The sequence below is a fragment of the Aplysia californica genome, unplaced genomic scaffold (genome assembly GCF_000002075.1).
Source record: "Aplysia californica isolate F4 #8 unplaced genomic scaffold, AplCal3.0 scaffold00015, whole genome shotgun sequence".
NCBI classification, from domain to species: Eukaryota; Metazoa; Mollusca; class Gastropoda; order Aplysiida; family Aplysiidae; genus Aplysia; species Aplysia californica.
The window spans coordinates 1,256,505-1,273,711 of NW_004797285.1; the positions used below are offsets into that span (position 1 = coordinate 1,256,505).

General features: G+C 36.4%; 1 protein-coding gene and 1 non-coding gene across 2 annotated transcripts; one reads left to right on the forward strand and one right to left on the reverse strand.

Moving 5' to 3' along the window:
- Nucleotides 1-462: 462 nt before the first annotated feature.
- Nucleotides 463-535, reverse strand: TRNAR-UCU. The gene has a single exon. It is a non-coding gene; the product is annotated as a tRNA-Arg (tRNA).
- A 110-nt stretch (nucleotides 536-645) lies between these two features.
- On the forward strand, nucleotides 646-15,412 carry LOC101862389 (protein LSM12 homolog). The gene is made up of 5 exons (XM_005090296.3): nucleotides 646-860; nucleotides 7,911-8,041; nucleotides 9,258-9,367; nucleotides 11,292-11,421; nucleotides 14,230-15,412. The coding sequence occupies exons 1-5, from the start codon at nucleotides 710-712 to the stop codon at nucleotides 14,287-14,289; spliced, it is 582 nt and encodes a 193-aa protein (XP_005090353.1). The 5' UTR covers nucleotides 646-709; the 3' UTR covers nucleotides 14,290-15,412.
- The last annotated feature ends 1,795 nt before the right edge of the window (nucleotides 15,413-17,207 follow it).

Below are 17,207 nucleotides of genomic sequence, written 5' to 3' on the forward strand. Positions count from 1 at the left end.
GGGTCATTTTTGACCAAATTTTGGCTGACGTCATTTGTGAACGGTCCCTTAGGTATAATATAATTATGAGTTAACTCAAAATTGTTCGAAACTTACAGAGAGGAAAAACTAGCTGGGGATTGAAATTGTTGCCAAAAGGGGCCTTGGCAGACTGCATTATTAATTAATATAATACCGTAACTATAATAATTATAGATGTAAAAATAAACATAAACAAGACAATCAGATTGCCAACCTGGTTTAGGCCTTTTATACAGGCCTTTTATACAGGCCTTTACGTACATAGGCATAGCGTTAGAAAAATACCATGATTGAGTGAAAGGAAGCGCACAACCCGTTGCAGAACTTTCTGCAGGGATTTAAAAGATTTAAATTTATTAAACATTATAAGTGCTGCACTTAAAAAGAGACAACGCCTTAAATAAGATTTAGTCCTAAAATTTAAGGGGTGAAAAAAAGTCCCATCCCCGGCGGGATTCGAACCCGCGACCTCTGGATTAGAAGTCCAGCGCGCTATCCACTGCGCTACGGGGACTTACTACTTCCGTTGAGGTCAATGTTACTGAATCACACAACTATTTTAGTTTGTTTGGTTTTGAGAGTACAAAGCTTTTATTGGACAGTAGGCAAGGCCAATACCATTTTCTGCGGGACTTTGTTACTTTGTTCACTTCCGCCGTTTCTCAAGGGACGCTACTGAGTGAAGATCATGAGGAAAACACTGGACATGATCATGAACCCAGCTGAAAGTTGCGAATACTTCAGTATTGGCAGTCTTATTAGAATTGAAGACTGTCATAAAGAAAAGTATGAGGGAGCAGTAAAGTCCTTTGATTACGCAACCAAAATTTTGTCCATTGGTATCCTTTTTGGAAAAAAATGTAGAATCTACATCTACTCGGACCGACAACAACTGCAAAGACTGGCAAAGAAACAGAACGCGGTTGTATCTCTGTTGTGACTGACTGTGTGCGTAGTTTAATGTTCTGTACTGCAGGATTGTACACTTGTACTAAACTGTACTGACTGCCACATCGTGGCTGTATATCCAGTTAAGCTCTGTATTGTAGGCTACTAGAATCTAGTCTAGATTTCTAGATCGATTGACATACTGAAGAACAAATGGTAATAATGTTGACAACTCAAACTAGATTTAGATCTACAGTCGAACCTGCCTTAATGGAAACCTGTATTATCACTGTATAAAACTGAAACCTGTCTTAATGGAATCTCCCCGCTCCCCCCTTGATATATTTACTCTTTAATTACCAACGTCACTTAGTGTAGAATTCTGTGCTCTAAACTTAACGCAATGGCCATGCCGCTGGGCAAGGAAGGGGAGTAGGGGTGCAAGTTGGGGGTAGATGTTACCCCATCATGTGAGCCCTGAGCAATGCAGATGGTCAGTGTAGTGTGGGTGTGAAATCTCACGACTACCCGTTAGAGTGCTTGAGTAGCGAGCCACTACGAAAACTTTCCTGGATAGCCAGAAGCCAGAGGTGTGAAATTAGATTGACCACCAATGCCTGCCGCCCTGCTGATCGTAGGACCAGCCGAGAAAAGAGTTCCTCGAATCGTTGTTACAATGATGGCAGTGAGGGGTGACATTGGTGAGTGGGGCTAAGGGTGGAAGCAAAGGAGATGTTCAAACGTTTCTGTTTTTGATAGGTCAAACAGTGGTCCTATGAAAGGCAAGCAGTGGTGGCCATAAATAAGTAAAACTGAGCATGTCATTATCAGGCAGGATAGCAGTTGAGAGGTGTGAAGTTTTAACACTACTTGCCAATTGGACAAGCGATCCTTGATCCCACTGGCTGGGCCCTTGAACCCCCCTAAATTCCCCTGTCAAAGACGGAATTTTTTCCCCGCTCCCTTGCGATTCCGTCTTACGCATGTTCGATTGTACTAGATCTAATACTACTTTGGACCTCTTTTGATCTTTTGTCTTCCTTCATCTGTAGAAAGTTAAAGTGACCAAACCAAAGTCTAAAAACTAGATTCTAGATTTAGCTATTTTAAAGCATCTTTGCATTATGATTTCGATCTAGATTCTATATCTCTAGTTTATAATAGATCTAAGATTTAGGCCGTTTAAGCCTTAGACGTTAGAATACATGTTTCGACGCTGTGGAATCAGGCGCTTGTCAGTTTTTATTTTGGACATGTGGGGGGTTATATTAGTAGATTCTATCATCGAAGTAAGTGACTTCTAGATCTAGATTAGATCTATATCTAGATCTTGAAGAATGTAGAAGAAATCTAGATTCTATTCGGACTCGGAGTCCGATTAGACAAAAATTATAGTCAAACTCTGTGTTGAGTCCAGCATGACGTCCGTTCCGACTTCCGACCCTTGTTCCTAAAAATTTCCAGCATTTCTGAAGAATTGTTTGATTATAGATTAAATAACAATCGAGATGTGAGCTTTAACCGTCATCCTGCGGGAGCCGGGTTTATGTTGCCAGATAAGCCTATTTCGGCACCTCGCCTACGTTCTGGTCCCGAATCAGTGTAGCTCCTGGCTCAGCACAGCGCAGCACGCATCCTCTTACGTGTCATTCGGGTCCCGAGTCGGATCCCCATTCACGCAGGTCAAGTGTGTGTGCGTCAGTCTGCTTGAGTTTGTGTGCGTTTGTGGCCTTCTTCTAGAACCGCCTGCGTTGGTTCGTAATCGAGGCATACGTCTCATTCAAAACATGCCGAGTTGGTAGCTTTAGATGTTCGTCCAATGAAATTATAGAAGAAATTGACCCGCTTAGACATGACGAGCTCGAAAGGATGGTCAGGAAACAAGACTTCCATTTTTCTGTACAAAATATTTCAAATGAGCTTGATTTTGTATGAAGTGATACTACCTGATAAAAAATAAGCTTGTTTGATAGTTTTGAATACCATTGTGCAGGTACAAAGAACAATTTGCGTGTAAAACATTCAGAAATTGACCTAAATGATCCCCTTTCGAACCTCAGGTCATTCATAACAACAGCATCCAGAAATGTTATTCCAGAGATGCCAACCAGTACGATTTTACGTATCTTAGTACGATTTTTTTCCGAAAATACGCGAATACGACTTTTCATGAAAAAATATGCATCGTGGAAAGCGAAAAATACGAGATTCAGCTTGACAAGAGTGAGCAAGCCTAATTATCTCAAGTCCCATCTTTTGTCAAAATAGTATCTGTATTGCTGAACTGAAATATTTGAAAACCAAGTCCGATAAGGTCAGTAAGTTCATTTTTGCCGGTCGTGATCGTGATATTATTATATTCGTTCGGCTTTTCGCGGTCCAGAGAGCAGGGTTGGGTTGATTTAAATCAGGTTGATTTAAATCAGTTGATTTTTTAAATTTAAATCAACTTGATTTTTTAAATAAAAATCAGTGATTTAAATCACTTTTTAAACAAATTATTTTTATTCGGTTTTTACACATTTCAACATTCAGAATTCCTTTCCTTGGTTTCATAAAACAGATATAAGGTTCAGTAGACTAATATAATCATGCTTAAAAGTCTGATTTCCCCCCTTTCACTGTAAAATAATACAGTATTCAATTTACTTTTTTTTCCATAATAATTGAAATCAGAGCTGGGTTGATTTAAATCAGTTAATTTTTTTAAAATTTTAATCAATTTGATTTTAAAAATAAAAATCAGTGATTTAAATCACTTTTCAAAAAAATGTATTCAGTTTTTACATATTTAAACTTTCAGAATTCCTTTCCTTGGTTTTATTTTAAACGGATATAAGGTTTAGTAGACTAATATAATCATGCTTAAAAGTCTGCTTTCCCCCCTGTCACTGTAAAATAATACAGTTCTCAATTTACTTATTTTTCATAATTGAAAACCAGGGTTGGGTTGATTTAAATCGGGTCGATTTAAATCAGTTGATTTTTTAAATTTAAATCAACTTGATTTTAAAAATAAAACTCAGTGATTTAAATCACTTTAAAAAATGTTTTCTGTTTTTACATCTTTAAACATTCAGAATTCCTTTCCTTGGTTTTATAAAACAGATATAAGGTTTAGTAGACTAAAATTGCTTAAAAGTCTGCTTTCACCCCCTGTCACTGTAAGTAGTAAAATAATACAGTATTCAATTTACTTTTTTTTTCATAATTGAAATTAGCATTTTCTTTTTCTTTTTAGACAAACACAAGCGCGTGCTCACACACACACTGTAATAAAAATAAAATGCAAGTTTATCTATGCATAATTACCCCCCCCCCTTCCTTTTAGACTGACATTTTCTTCATTTTTTGTCTGTAGCCATAATTCACTGATATAGCGGATTAAGGCTTTCTAAAATTGCAGTTGCTTAAATTAATCATTAGTTAAAATAAAGACAATGCGTTTTGCACTAAAAGAACATACTTTTAGCCACCAAAAATCCCAAACTGTGTTGACATTTTTTTTAAAATAAAAAAAATCCCATTTAAATAAAAAAAATCTGATTTAAATAAAAAAAATCGATTTTTTTTATTTTTATCAAAAAAATCACCAACCCTGCCGGAGAGTACGTTTCACTTTCACGCGAATAGGCAGCTATGGCGGCAGGTGACACCGAGGCTCGAATGGGAGAATCAAGATCTGCTTTCGTTACCACCGAGTAGTTTGCCATCAGTTGTCTGATAACGCAACATTTGTGACATGCGGGTTGTGCTGTATAAACGCAATGTTGCCGTGCAAATAAAATTTAATCAATGCTCGGACTCGCTTCTGTGCTGTCACTTGTGAAAAGAAAAGAAAATACAGGCGTCGTCCGATTTTTAAATTGTTTGGCTCGCCATCGTGACCGGTCACTGAACCTGCGCGGATTCGCATCATAAATAAATGTGGCATCGTGTGAGCAAAGACCGTCTTTGGTGGGAGTAACACAGCCTTGCGAAGTTTAGGACTACGGAATAGGGGAGGAGATTCTTGATTTTTTTTGGGGGGTTTAAGATACTATGGGGGAGGATGTGAAGGCAATACCAGAGGACAAAAACTTGGAAGCAGTTTTCAGAATTTTGATTAGAGCTTTCTGCAAAGCGTGCGTTGGTGCAGGCCGTGTGCGGAATCGAGACCTTTCATACTTTGCAAGTCTGTGTTATTGAAATAATGTGTTCGCGTTTCATTGGATGGGTGATAGTAAATTATACCTACAGTGTATGTTGTAGCTTTCTGTTCAAGACAGGTAGATTTTCAGTGTCACTGCATCTTGCCCTACCAGTACCACAGTTGTTACAACTCACAGTGCATGGGTCTACTTGAGCCATTCAAGTTATCGCTTTTCTCTGAGTTTGAGCAATAATTTGAGTCTGTCAGTTCATTATATGAATCATGACACCCAGACTGGTTCTTGATAGTCGAAATTTTTTTGTTCTAGGCCCTTCCGAACTCTCAAAGCAGGATTACATAATAATGAGAGGAAAATATTACCGGTATATATAATAGACTGAAATATTTAAGTCAAACAAGACCCCAGTACGACACTGAACTCTGACATGTTGTTGACTGGATACATGTATATTGTACGCGTGTGTGCTCCCTTTTTCGAACTGGTGAGCTAGTAATTTTCTTTCAGGAAATATTGCTGGACCCCCTTAACATTTTACTTTTACTAGTTCATTGGTAGGTCGTGGGGAATACACATTTCCCCCTGAAAATACACATTTTCATATTTCCCAATACTCATTTCGTTTTTCTGTGGTTGGCGTCTCTGGTCATTGCAGACTGTAAATTTACATTCTCTGCCTTACATCAACATTTTTCAGTAAAAATCCTCTCAGAGATGTATTTTTTAATGGACATAAAAGGTGTTGAGCCAAAAAACAAAACTTCATTATTTAAAAAATTTCCAAATCATGCCCAATGGTAGGAAAAATGGAGATTTCTTCGATTTCATCATTTTGACAAAAGCCAAGTGCCTGTTTTCACCACGATGCCTCGCATGTGATAGCATTAATAAGCTCTTCACTCTGATTCTACGATGATAAATAGTCTGTGATGTTTATTGTTCTTGTGGACATGACCCTCAAAGTTTTTGTCCTCCTTTTCTGTTTGCGATGGTACTCTATGGTATCGAATGTCTCTCCCACTGCTCCTTATTCTATCCCCCGCTTATTATTTTCCAGCTTGCCACGACCACCGATTATCATGTGAAACATTATCTAAAATCTAGATATATCTGAATGAAACTTCTTTTTACCCTCTGTATCAGTCCCAGTATCGGGTTAGCTACCTCAAGTTTTGGGGCATTTTTTAAACTTTTGTACATTGGTCTATATTTTTTTATGAAACTGGTTTGTTCCTAAATGGGGAAAAGTTGTCACAGTAACTTACTAAAATCACAAAAATTTCATGATCTCTTGTTCTTTTATTCACTCAAGGAGAAATAAAACAGATTTGTTCCTGCTAGTACACCCCCCCCCCCCCCCCCCTCGTCCACCGCCCCTTTTTAGTCCCCTACCCGTTTATGTGATACCTTAGGGTAATCAACTGTGGTTTTCCTGTAGTTCACTACTGACTACTCCATAGAACACTTGAAATCAGTATTGGCAAACTTGTTTTATGTACATGTACTCATGTAGTAAGATGACACCCAGATTTACCTGATACAATAGAAGCATTTTTTAAATTGCTTTCACTAATTTTATTCAATAAGTCTCGCTACTATCAATTTGTTTGTGTCAACACTAATTCGCCTGAAATGCCCTTTGATGATTTATTCTAGAACTTTCATTTATTACCATCTAGATATCCATCATTATGTTTGCCTTGAGTCATTGAACGAAATTTAACTCTTCTGGAAGAATTGCTGAGAGTATAATAGTCAGAAAATAAATGGCTACCAACATGAAAAGTATAAAGCATAAGAAAAGGGTAGAAAGATGGATAGTGGTATGCGTGCCTTGTTTGTTGTCAAAGCAAGAGACAGGACAATAATGATAATGATTCTTAACAACAACAGAAAAACCCCTAATTATTGGCAAGCTTTTAAAGCGGTCTCAGCCCAGAAAGCAAAAATGTTTCAGGACAGAGAATAAACTGTTCCATTTTTTAAATAATGTTACCTAATTTATGTTATGTATCTTTTCTTGTCTTTTCAACATTTAGAATATTTTATTTCAATTGAATGTTTTTATAAAATTTTATATATCTATGCTACACATACCACAGATTAAGAAATTACAATTTTTTTAATTATTGGGATTGGTTCATCTGAACAGCTGGATTATCGCCTCTGTTGTAAAAACTCCCCAGCCGGGCGCAGTCCATACCTTCTCATCCAAACAACTGTACTACACGCACACATGTGCACAAACTCCAAAAATTATATATAATTCACACACCATGTGACCCGATGCAGTGCCAACTGCCTGTCTTCGGTCACCATCCAGCACCAACCCTCATATTTCAAGGAAGTGCTAGTGCCTTACTACGCACACCAGTTACTGTGCAATTATGCACCTCAGTACGATCAGCCAGTATGGGTACATGCTGCACAACAGCGATCGTTGTGGGCCATATGTAACCTTATGCATTCTGAATGATGACTGGTGTGTTTTCCATCATGCACACAATGTGATTTGAATTGGCTTTAGAGACAACAGTGTGGCAAAATTTGATTGGGTTTTTCGTGATGAGCTGGCTGCTAAGACAATGAGAGTATTGTGGTTGATTCTGTAAATGGCATCATTTATGAGCTGTCCTTGACTTTAACTTTGAGTGTTGCATGTCCAAGTTATCTGTGTTTTTCTGTGTATAATATATGAATACTAACATTAAGACTTTTAAATGAAAGCCGTAAATTTCAGCATTATACCTCTGTATGAGAGATGTAAAAATTCATGGTGTGGAAGTAAATCTTGACTTTATCATAATGTTTTGTCTAAACAGTATCTAAATTGCCCTTAACTAGTAACAGAAACGCCGTCCCCCAGTGTAGCCCAACTGTCTGACATATATATCTTCAATTTGGATTATGTCGCAAATATAGAGATATTAGAGGAAAAGTCTGGCACGCCGGAGCCCTTGCCATTCATAAATGTGAAGAAGGTAAGAGAATGTTGCTTGTGTGATGCATTGTATTATAATGAATTGCTTGTTCTTTGTTGGTTTGTTTTCCTGCCCATGTAAAAAAAAATTACTTTAAAAATAAAACCTTTTGATTTCTTTCACGAAATGTGAAGTGCATAGTAAAATAACTGAAAAATAAAATGCATGTGCCATGACAAGATGGAATCAGGTGCTTGTCAGTTTTTGGGCATATGGAGTTATTCATGTGATTTTAAAGCCTCTTCATTTCATTTGCCTTGCTTTTGATAAAGGAAATACTCATCTATAATGAATCTAAGTCGAGATATTTGCAATTGAAAAGTTAACTGACTTTTGAAGCTGTTGTGTTCTTGGAAACTGCAATTTACATTGTTTTGTGCCTTGGGTCAATGTTTTAAAGTAAAATCCATGCAGAGATGTGTTTTTAAGTGGACACAAATAGGTGTTGAGTCCAAACAAATAAATATTGCCGAACGGGATGAAAAATGTCCTTTTTTTTAAATTTCATTATTTGGACAAGGACTTGATTATACTATGGTGCCTCATGTATTGTTTACTCATATTTTGTATTGAATCAGCAACAGATAGACTAGTATATGAGTGAATGCATTCCTTCAGTTGTAACTGACTTGAACCAAAACGAGTACATGTTTTTAAAATCTTGTATTCAAATCCATCTGTTAATAAAGATTTATTGGGGGGGGGGGGGGGTTTGTCCTCAGGTTCTCATTACATTTTATTAGTTATTATAGCAAAGGCCTATTGTTTTTTGTCTAACTCTATGAACTCAATTGAAGCAGCAAAGTAGGATTTATAATTTTACAAGAACGGTGCAGCCTTTTCTTCTTTAACTTTATGGGTTTAAGGAATAGATTCAATAAACATTGATCTGTTTCTGATTTATAATTTTTGATAATTTTATATCGTGTATTATCTATCTAGTGTTTATATTTTTCTGAATATTTTGAATAGCAATATGAACAATTACTATATGTTATATATTAAATATATATGTAGAGAGAGAGAGATATAGATATAATATATCCTTTAGAAAACCAATTAAAACTACTGTTGCATAAAATGCTTATAATTTTCCTTTTTTATTTTAATCAGTTTTTTACATATATAATTTCTTTGGTATATTGTTCAGTAGGTAGATGTAAAGATATGATTTGTCTTCCATGTGTGAAAATTTCTGCTAATGAATATTTCACAGATTTCACAAAGACTTGCTGAACAAGAGAGGGACAGGCTGCGGCAGAAAACCTACATTGGAGTTGGTGTCACGCCGGAGGGCCAAAGGCTTATGAACACAATCTCCAAAACGTTAGTCGAACTGCTATTGTATATTCTGGTTTAATTTATTGCATCAGGAAATTTTTTTCACTGACTCACCCATTACACTGGAATTAATTTTCTAAGGAGCGCCTATTACAATAGGTTACCTTTTATTCAAATGGACTCTTTAGTTTACGACGGTTTTACGGCACTCTCAACTGCATACGGTCGTATGAGCACCAAGGGATGGATTTCAACAGAGAAGTTCAAACGGGGAATCTGGTTTACTCTGCTCACCTCTTTAGCTTCAACAGCACATAGTCTGCTTCGACTATCAAGGGACCCCAGAAATAGCACCTTCACAAGAGAGTGACAAACATACAAAAAAAGTATAGGAAAATGAGGATAGTAAGGATGAAGAAAGAAAAAGCAGCAGTTCCCCCTATGTTGTTCAATCAGTGGGAAAAACAACCGGATGCGTGTGCCCAACCAAATGGGCTTACAATAATCGTGCAGGGATTTAGAGGTCACTTACATTTGCCGATGGAGTGCAGAAAAGTGTCCGATCTTTGTGCGAAGCTGCTTTGGACACCAGAGTAGTGGTATATTTGTGATAAGTTCTGGAAAACTACTTGACATACAACTTTCAAATATAAAGACACTATAGAGGAAAGATAGATCTCTTACCTTTTTGATGTTGAAACTCAAGCTCCTTGTAGTTACGGAATGAAAGTGTTTCCAGCGCCAAAAATATAGGTTAATTATAATGTGTACAAAACTCAATGTCCATACATCATTAGTTTGCCCTATTTTCTGATTGGTTGCCATGTTTCATTCTTACTGGTCTTGAAATAGAACTGACTGAGTTTAAGAAAATTAGTCATCTATGTCCAATCCTGTCAAAAAAATATGTTGCTGATAAATTTGTTGCGTTCGCAAGACCGATTTGTATTGCTAATTTGACTAGTTTGACAGGTTTCATTCAGGATACTGTCACCACTACCTATCAAATGTATGGCAAAAATATTCGAATAGCATTAAAAGTGACCTGGCGCTTTGAAGTGGTACAGGTTTTTTTTCTTCAAATTCGCAAAGCAGTAACACAGTAACATAATGATGTTTACATGCTTCTTCTTTGTTTCACCAGGATTGGGCCATAGTTTTTAATTTGTAGTTGTATGGCACTTTATTGGTATGATTGGGGTATTTATTTTATTTTTGTTATCATTTTAGTGAAAGTTCAATGGAAAAAAAAAAAGATTTTTCCTTAAGCTGACCTGAGCTAAAAAGTACAATAGAGTGAGATGTAAAATCTTCTTTTTTAATTTTTGGTTCAATATCTTTTTTTAGTTGTTTTTTTTTAATTGATATATTTTTGAAGTGTTCCTATATTACTGTTCATGGACATCTTGCACCAAGATTGCTTTAGTGGTGGGTGTTATCACATTCTTAAGCTGAATACACTTGCCTGTATTGATAACATTTGTTTAAAAAACTGGAGGAAAAAACCCATCCTATTATGGGTGGTTGGAGAGTGCCTTTTGTGGCTCCTACTTCTTTTCTGGATGGTTGGTGGGTGCTCTGATGTGTTTGCTCCTTCTTTCCTCCAAAAATCTAAACATCTATAGTCTCTCCTCCTTTTTTTTGTGCTTTCCATCTAGTAACACCTCTACACCTCTAATCTTCAGCACTTATGTGATCTAATTATGTTGCAAGTGGCATAAAATTCTTCCCGCACTAAATCTCTTTTCTTAAACTAAACTAAAAATATAGCTGTTCCTTTCACCTGTTCTTGTTTTTTTTTTTGTTAACTACATTTTACGTTAGTTGTTTGAGGACACCTACTTCTTTACTATCCCACTTTTTATTTTGTCGGTCTCTTATGCCTTTTCTCTTGCTTTAAATGACCAGTTTTGTCAATGTATTTCTCTTTATTCTAACAAAAAAAGCTAACACATTTCTTTGATTTCAGTATCAGTGACTGCAGATGGCATGACATGGATATAGTCGTGTTAGGAGAGGTCACTATCAAACCTCCCTATGGACCAAAAAATCTTGAATGCGTGGAGGGAAGCAAGGCTCTACAACATATTTCAAAGATAGTATGTTTTGCTTGTTGCCTTTTTATAATTTGATTAGAATATTTTATATTGTTCTGTGATGCACTAAAATGGGAACTACTCTTTCCTTGAAATAACTGAATTTCATTCTTTGCTGTGGATCACCTTGTTTTTTAAAGTTCTTTTCCTTCTTTGCTCTAGAGATAGGTTTTCTCTAAAATTGAAAAAAAAAGCTGATGTATTAAAACGAAGTGAAGAATAAGGGGGTAAAGAAAAAAGGAAATTAGAATTACGCAATGGCCATGTCCCGGCATCACTAGATTGTTGCCACTGATAGGCAATGTAAGAATACCAAAGCAGATTTGTACATCTTTTCCCGCCAAATACTGAAAAAGAATCTAACTGAAAGCAAATTTTCTTAGAGCAAGTGCCCTTTTCTAAAATATGATAAATGACAGGTTTTCAGTTCACCTTGGAAAAAAAAAAGAAAGAAAAACGTTTTCGCTTCAATGTTGTTCATAGATGTCGTGGACTTGTTGTGTTCGTAAGGAACTTGGAACTTATTTACAACAGAAGACGTGGTTTTTAGTTAGTTGTACGATTCAGTTTTCATTAAAAAATGTATCACATTATGGGAAACATTTTAGCCAAAAGATTTCAGGCCTTGTCTACTGAATGGCGAAGTGAGTCGAACGAAGTCTCAACATATCACATTGACCTAGATCCCAAGGATGACATAGATCTAGGAGGTTTATGCATTCATTTAACTGAAGTTAACAGGCGTTCTTTAAGTCATCTGTGATAATCCAGTTTTGGACACCGTCCAAGGATTGCTATAAACTGTAATCCTAACCCTACACCCTTACTGTTTGATGTTTGAGACAATGAAATACTGATTTGCAATGATCTCACACCCACCGTCTTGAAAAAAAAATAGGTTCCATATTCTATGTTATAGTGATTGTACTTTGTAATGTGTAGATGTTTGGTGCAGTTGGTACCTTTTCATTATCTGTCAAACATGGGCTTGCAGCCAGTTAGGGGACTTCGCAATATTTGATCATATTAAAATAGCTGCCATTTTATTTAAAATTAACTCAGAGGTAAAAGAATAGTACCAAAATTCTCAGGAGAAATAGGCCTTTCATATAAAACATATTAATTTGGCATTCAGTTTCAGCTACAGTCGAACCTGCCCTGACGGCCACCTGTACAAACGGCCATTTTCCATTTCCTCCCTTGCGTTTTGTCTATATAATTTAACTGTGTAAAACGGGCACCTGTCCAACGCGGCCGCGGCCACCATATTTCAACAAACAACCCCTATCACACCAAGAAATAGCACCTGTCTTAGACGGCCACCTTAGTGACTCCATTACGTTTTGTCACAAATCATGCTTTGGCCCCTGGCGTTGTGGTCGAGCCATCATAATCAAATCACTTGTTGTTGTTGTTAGGTAGTCCCTCCAACCAATCATGTTGCGTAGGCCCCTCCCACTGTTGACCAATAGGTAACAAATTTTCAGCTGCTGGTGAGGTAAGCGTGTGATCCCTCATAACCCATAACTATAACCCCTGCCCAGAACTCATTCACAAATCGTAAGTGAGATGAGTGGTCACTGTTTACCCAGTCTGTAACAAAGTAACAATGTGCGTCAACATGAACTTGTGACAGAAGCGTCGCTCGTTCTCCGAGTGGTGGCGACCCATGTGTTTGTTTTAGTGTAGCACTCGGTCCTCCTTGTCTGACACCTTTCATTTTATTGTCACCCTTGCACAAAAGCAGCAACTAAAGAAAAAAAAACCCAGCGAAAACAACAACAATAACAACAAGAACAATACGCTACTTTTATGTTGGGATCTTAGAAAGGAATGGTTTGTTTTCTTCTTCTTGATCAGTCCTACCTAAGACGGCCACCTGTCTTGTAGGGCCACTTTTCTCCTTGACAATGGGTGGTCATCTTACACAGGTTCGACTGTACTTTTAAAATATAGTTTGTGGTATCTACATTTTGTCTGGGAACTTTTTCATTTTTTGTTGAATTGATTTGGGGGGGTGGGGGGGGGAGGGGTTTCCATGTAGAGTCTCTGAACCATACATCAGTACCACCAAAACATTGCTATTAGATATTTTTTATTTCCTCTTCAATGAAATGAACTTTGAATTCCAGAGATGGTTTTTAATTTCACAAAAGACATCCAATCATTGTTAAGTCTTTCGTAGATATTGTCAATGAGGTCTGCTGTTTTGGAGTGAGATAATACCCAAATATGCTTTTTTATGTTGACATTTTTAAAAAAGAACCTTTCCGACTACTAGCATACAAAATATACAATTTTAACCAACATAATTATTCAAGATATGAACAACAAAAATGTCTTTAAAATATTACATACGACGTTACTTTGACCCCTAATTATGTGAAAGTTTTTGTCTTTTCATTTAGCTGTATTCATCTCTAAAATTCTAAACACAGTATTTTCATGTCAATCAAAAGGCTGGCCGCCGGAAATGTTTGTGATTCACCTTTCCAGGCCTTGCTCATTAGCGCAGTATAGAACTAAGGAAAAAAATCCATCTGTATTGAAGTTTGAAATAAGTAAATATCCCCTACCTACCGACCCACAGTCTTTTCGTTTAGGATTAGGACAGACAGAGAGAGAATTGATGTTACCTCCTGAATGTCTTGGCTAAAAAAAAGGCTTTGCTATAATTATTTGAGGAAGTTGAATGAGTTACTACTCGCTAAGCTCTTTGTATATTGTGGGTTTTTTGCTTTGGGACTTTCAAACTTTGCCAAAGAGCTGTTGCTTGATAGTATATCATGATTACATTTTGAATTTCCACAGGTGGAGAAACATTATGATTTCGAGGCAAAACAAGGGAGAGCCCCACCTGTCCAGCACTGAGATCATTCTAATAGTCAAGGGGAGCAAAATGAGAGTCAGTTGTCTTGATGCTGTTCGCCTGTGTTTTGCTAGTTACGGATGATGTTTGAAGCACAGTACAGAAATCTTTTCTCCCACATTTTTCCTGTAGTGGTTAATGTGATGCGTGAGTGTTCTCTCTTCTATCAATTTTGTTAAATTGTTTTATCCTGTGTAGTGAAAAATAAAATGAATGATTTTAGACATTTCAGTTTTCTCTTTCAGTATTTCTTTTAGTCAGATGTTTTAAAAGCTTAAATACAATGCCTTTTCTTCTTGTAAGACAATAAAAATAATAATTGTATTTGTCTCATGGTTTCAACAGTTTCGAATAAAGTTTTATTAACAGTCGTTTTTTGTTTTTTTATTCTCATTTTTTTATTTTAACCTGAGTCTAAAATGTATTCTAGTTAAAAGTATAAGAACAAAGGTAAATGTATTTTTTCCTTATAACGTGAGTTCTGGGATATGGAAGGTTGTGAGAGTTGTGCTTCTCATGCCGTTGTTATTAGGTACTTCAGAGTATGAAATGCTCAAAATTTGTGTGGGAATGTGTGTCAATGAGAGTTCTTGTGAAATGAGAATGACATCATTTGTTATAGGAGAGAATGACTACCATACATTGTGGCAAACATGTTGTTGTTCTTATGGTCGTTGTTGCTGCTATGAATTGTTTTTGTCATGTCCAGTATCTAGACCCCCTGAGTCTGAATCTCTTTCTTTTTTTTTGCAAGGCTCATTAAGTGTTGAAAAGGACATCCTGTTGGAATTTGCAGGGCAAACTTCATAGATTTGTGTTCATCACTTTTTTCCTCCACCTTTCAGGGTAGATCTTGATTTCAGTGTATAGTATAATTAATCAGTTTTTAAATGAGCATGTTTGATAGTAAAACAAAGTGTTTAAAAAGTAGGCCTACCTACAGTTCATGTTGACTTGAACAGGAAAAGCAACTGTTCCTTGTATTTTTACAAAAGTATTGTCTATTTGAAATATTCAGAGAAACTGATGATTATTGTCACATTGTGCTATGGTGTGCCTGGTGCAGAAGAATATATGAGAGAAGTATGACTGTGAATGAAATGAATAAAGAAAAGGAAATTTGGATTACTCAGTGTTTTGTTTCATGTTTTGTTTTAGGCCTGATAATTGTTGGAAGCCAAATTTTGGGCTTGCTTATTTTCTCTCTATCTATTAATTTCTTCTGTAGGATGAAGAAGTTTCTTTTCTCACGTTTCTCTTTATCACATGTAGTACAAATGTAGAATCATGAGTGGTTGGAGGGTTCTCTGGCGTGGTTTGCCCCTTCTTTCCTATCAAACAACTATCATCTTTATCTCTCCTCCTTTTTTATGTTTGGTTACTCTCTTGTAACACCTCTAATCTTCGGCTCTTATATTACTAGTGTTTCAAGTGCCGTAAAACTTTAACTAAAACTAAACTAAATGACTAAATGTAGAATCTACTTGTAAGTGTTTATATGACATTTTGCATCTACGATACAACTTCACCCAGGCTGAAAGAGATGGGGCCCCTCTATGATCTTAATTGTGTCAATGGGGGCGTAAAACACTGATACCGGTATTATTAAATAATGAGGTGGGAAGGCACAAATACCATCATGTTTATATTTAAGCATTCCTTTTCCTACATTGGCAAAACCTGGCTATTAGATTAAAAGCAAGAAAGCGAGAACCTAGGGTGTCCGATCTGGTCTATCCATTTTTTTTAATGAACCAGTATCTAAAAATGTTTTATATTTCTTGGATTGAGCACTTTATCAGCTTCTATTACTAATTACTTCTAAATCATTTCATGTAATCTACCATCCTATTGATGCACCCCAAGAAGCTGATGCCAATGTATTTGACGGATGACTGGCAAATTCTCTGAAGTCGGCTGTGGACTCGAAAATTACAGGTTATTCATGACATAACGTAATAACAGTGGTTTACTAATAGGTGAGGCAGCGTGGTGGAATCATGCGCTCGTCAAAATAATCAAAGTGAAGAAACTTGCATTTTTCCGCAGGTTTGTGAATTTTTATCAAATATTTGTTTTTGGCTCAATACCTTTCATGCCCATTAAAGAACTCATTTATGTGTGGATTTTTCTGAAAAACGTTGATTAAAGGCACAAAAAATATAAATTTTTAGTTACCACGGAGTCTTAAGCTAAGAAAATAACAAATCTTTGGCGACCATTTTCTCACTAATTTTTCCTCTGAAAACGGGTGACCCCCACCTTCTTCATTCACAAAAATCTTGACTTGTATTCAAGATAAATGGATATTTTTTTCAAACAAATATAAAGAAAAGTGAACAAGCTTTACTTTAAGATGATACCAATAACTCTACATACCCAAAAATTGACGAGATCCTGATTCCACCACGCTGCCTCACATATTTCTTTCTTACGAAACAGTGTCACTACAACCGAATGCTCGCAGACTTTTCCCTTGGTGATAACAATAACATGAAGAGACAGATTGCGAACCAAACAAAGGCAAATGGACAAGTGTTTGGAACAACAACTTTATTCCACGAAGAGGGAAGGAAAAGGGAAAGAATCTAATCTTGCTTACAATTATCCCAAAGGAAAATAAATCCGATTTCACAGTTACATCCCTTTACAGGCAAATATTGAGTTCGAAATCGCTGTTTATGAGGCATAATAATATTATAGTTACATGTATTGGTATCATCTCAATGCTTGTTCGTTTGTCTTACTTTTGACGGAAAAAAAATACCCATTTCTGGGGGTTGCCTGGTGTCACTGTTAGAAGAAAAATTGGCAAGAAAATTGCCACAAGAGTTTGGTGACTTCCAAAGCTATAGTGTCCTTTGAAACTATTTTTTTTTAAATATTTTCTGCTTCTTTTTAAAAAAAAAAAAATCCACTC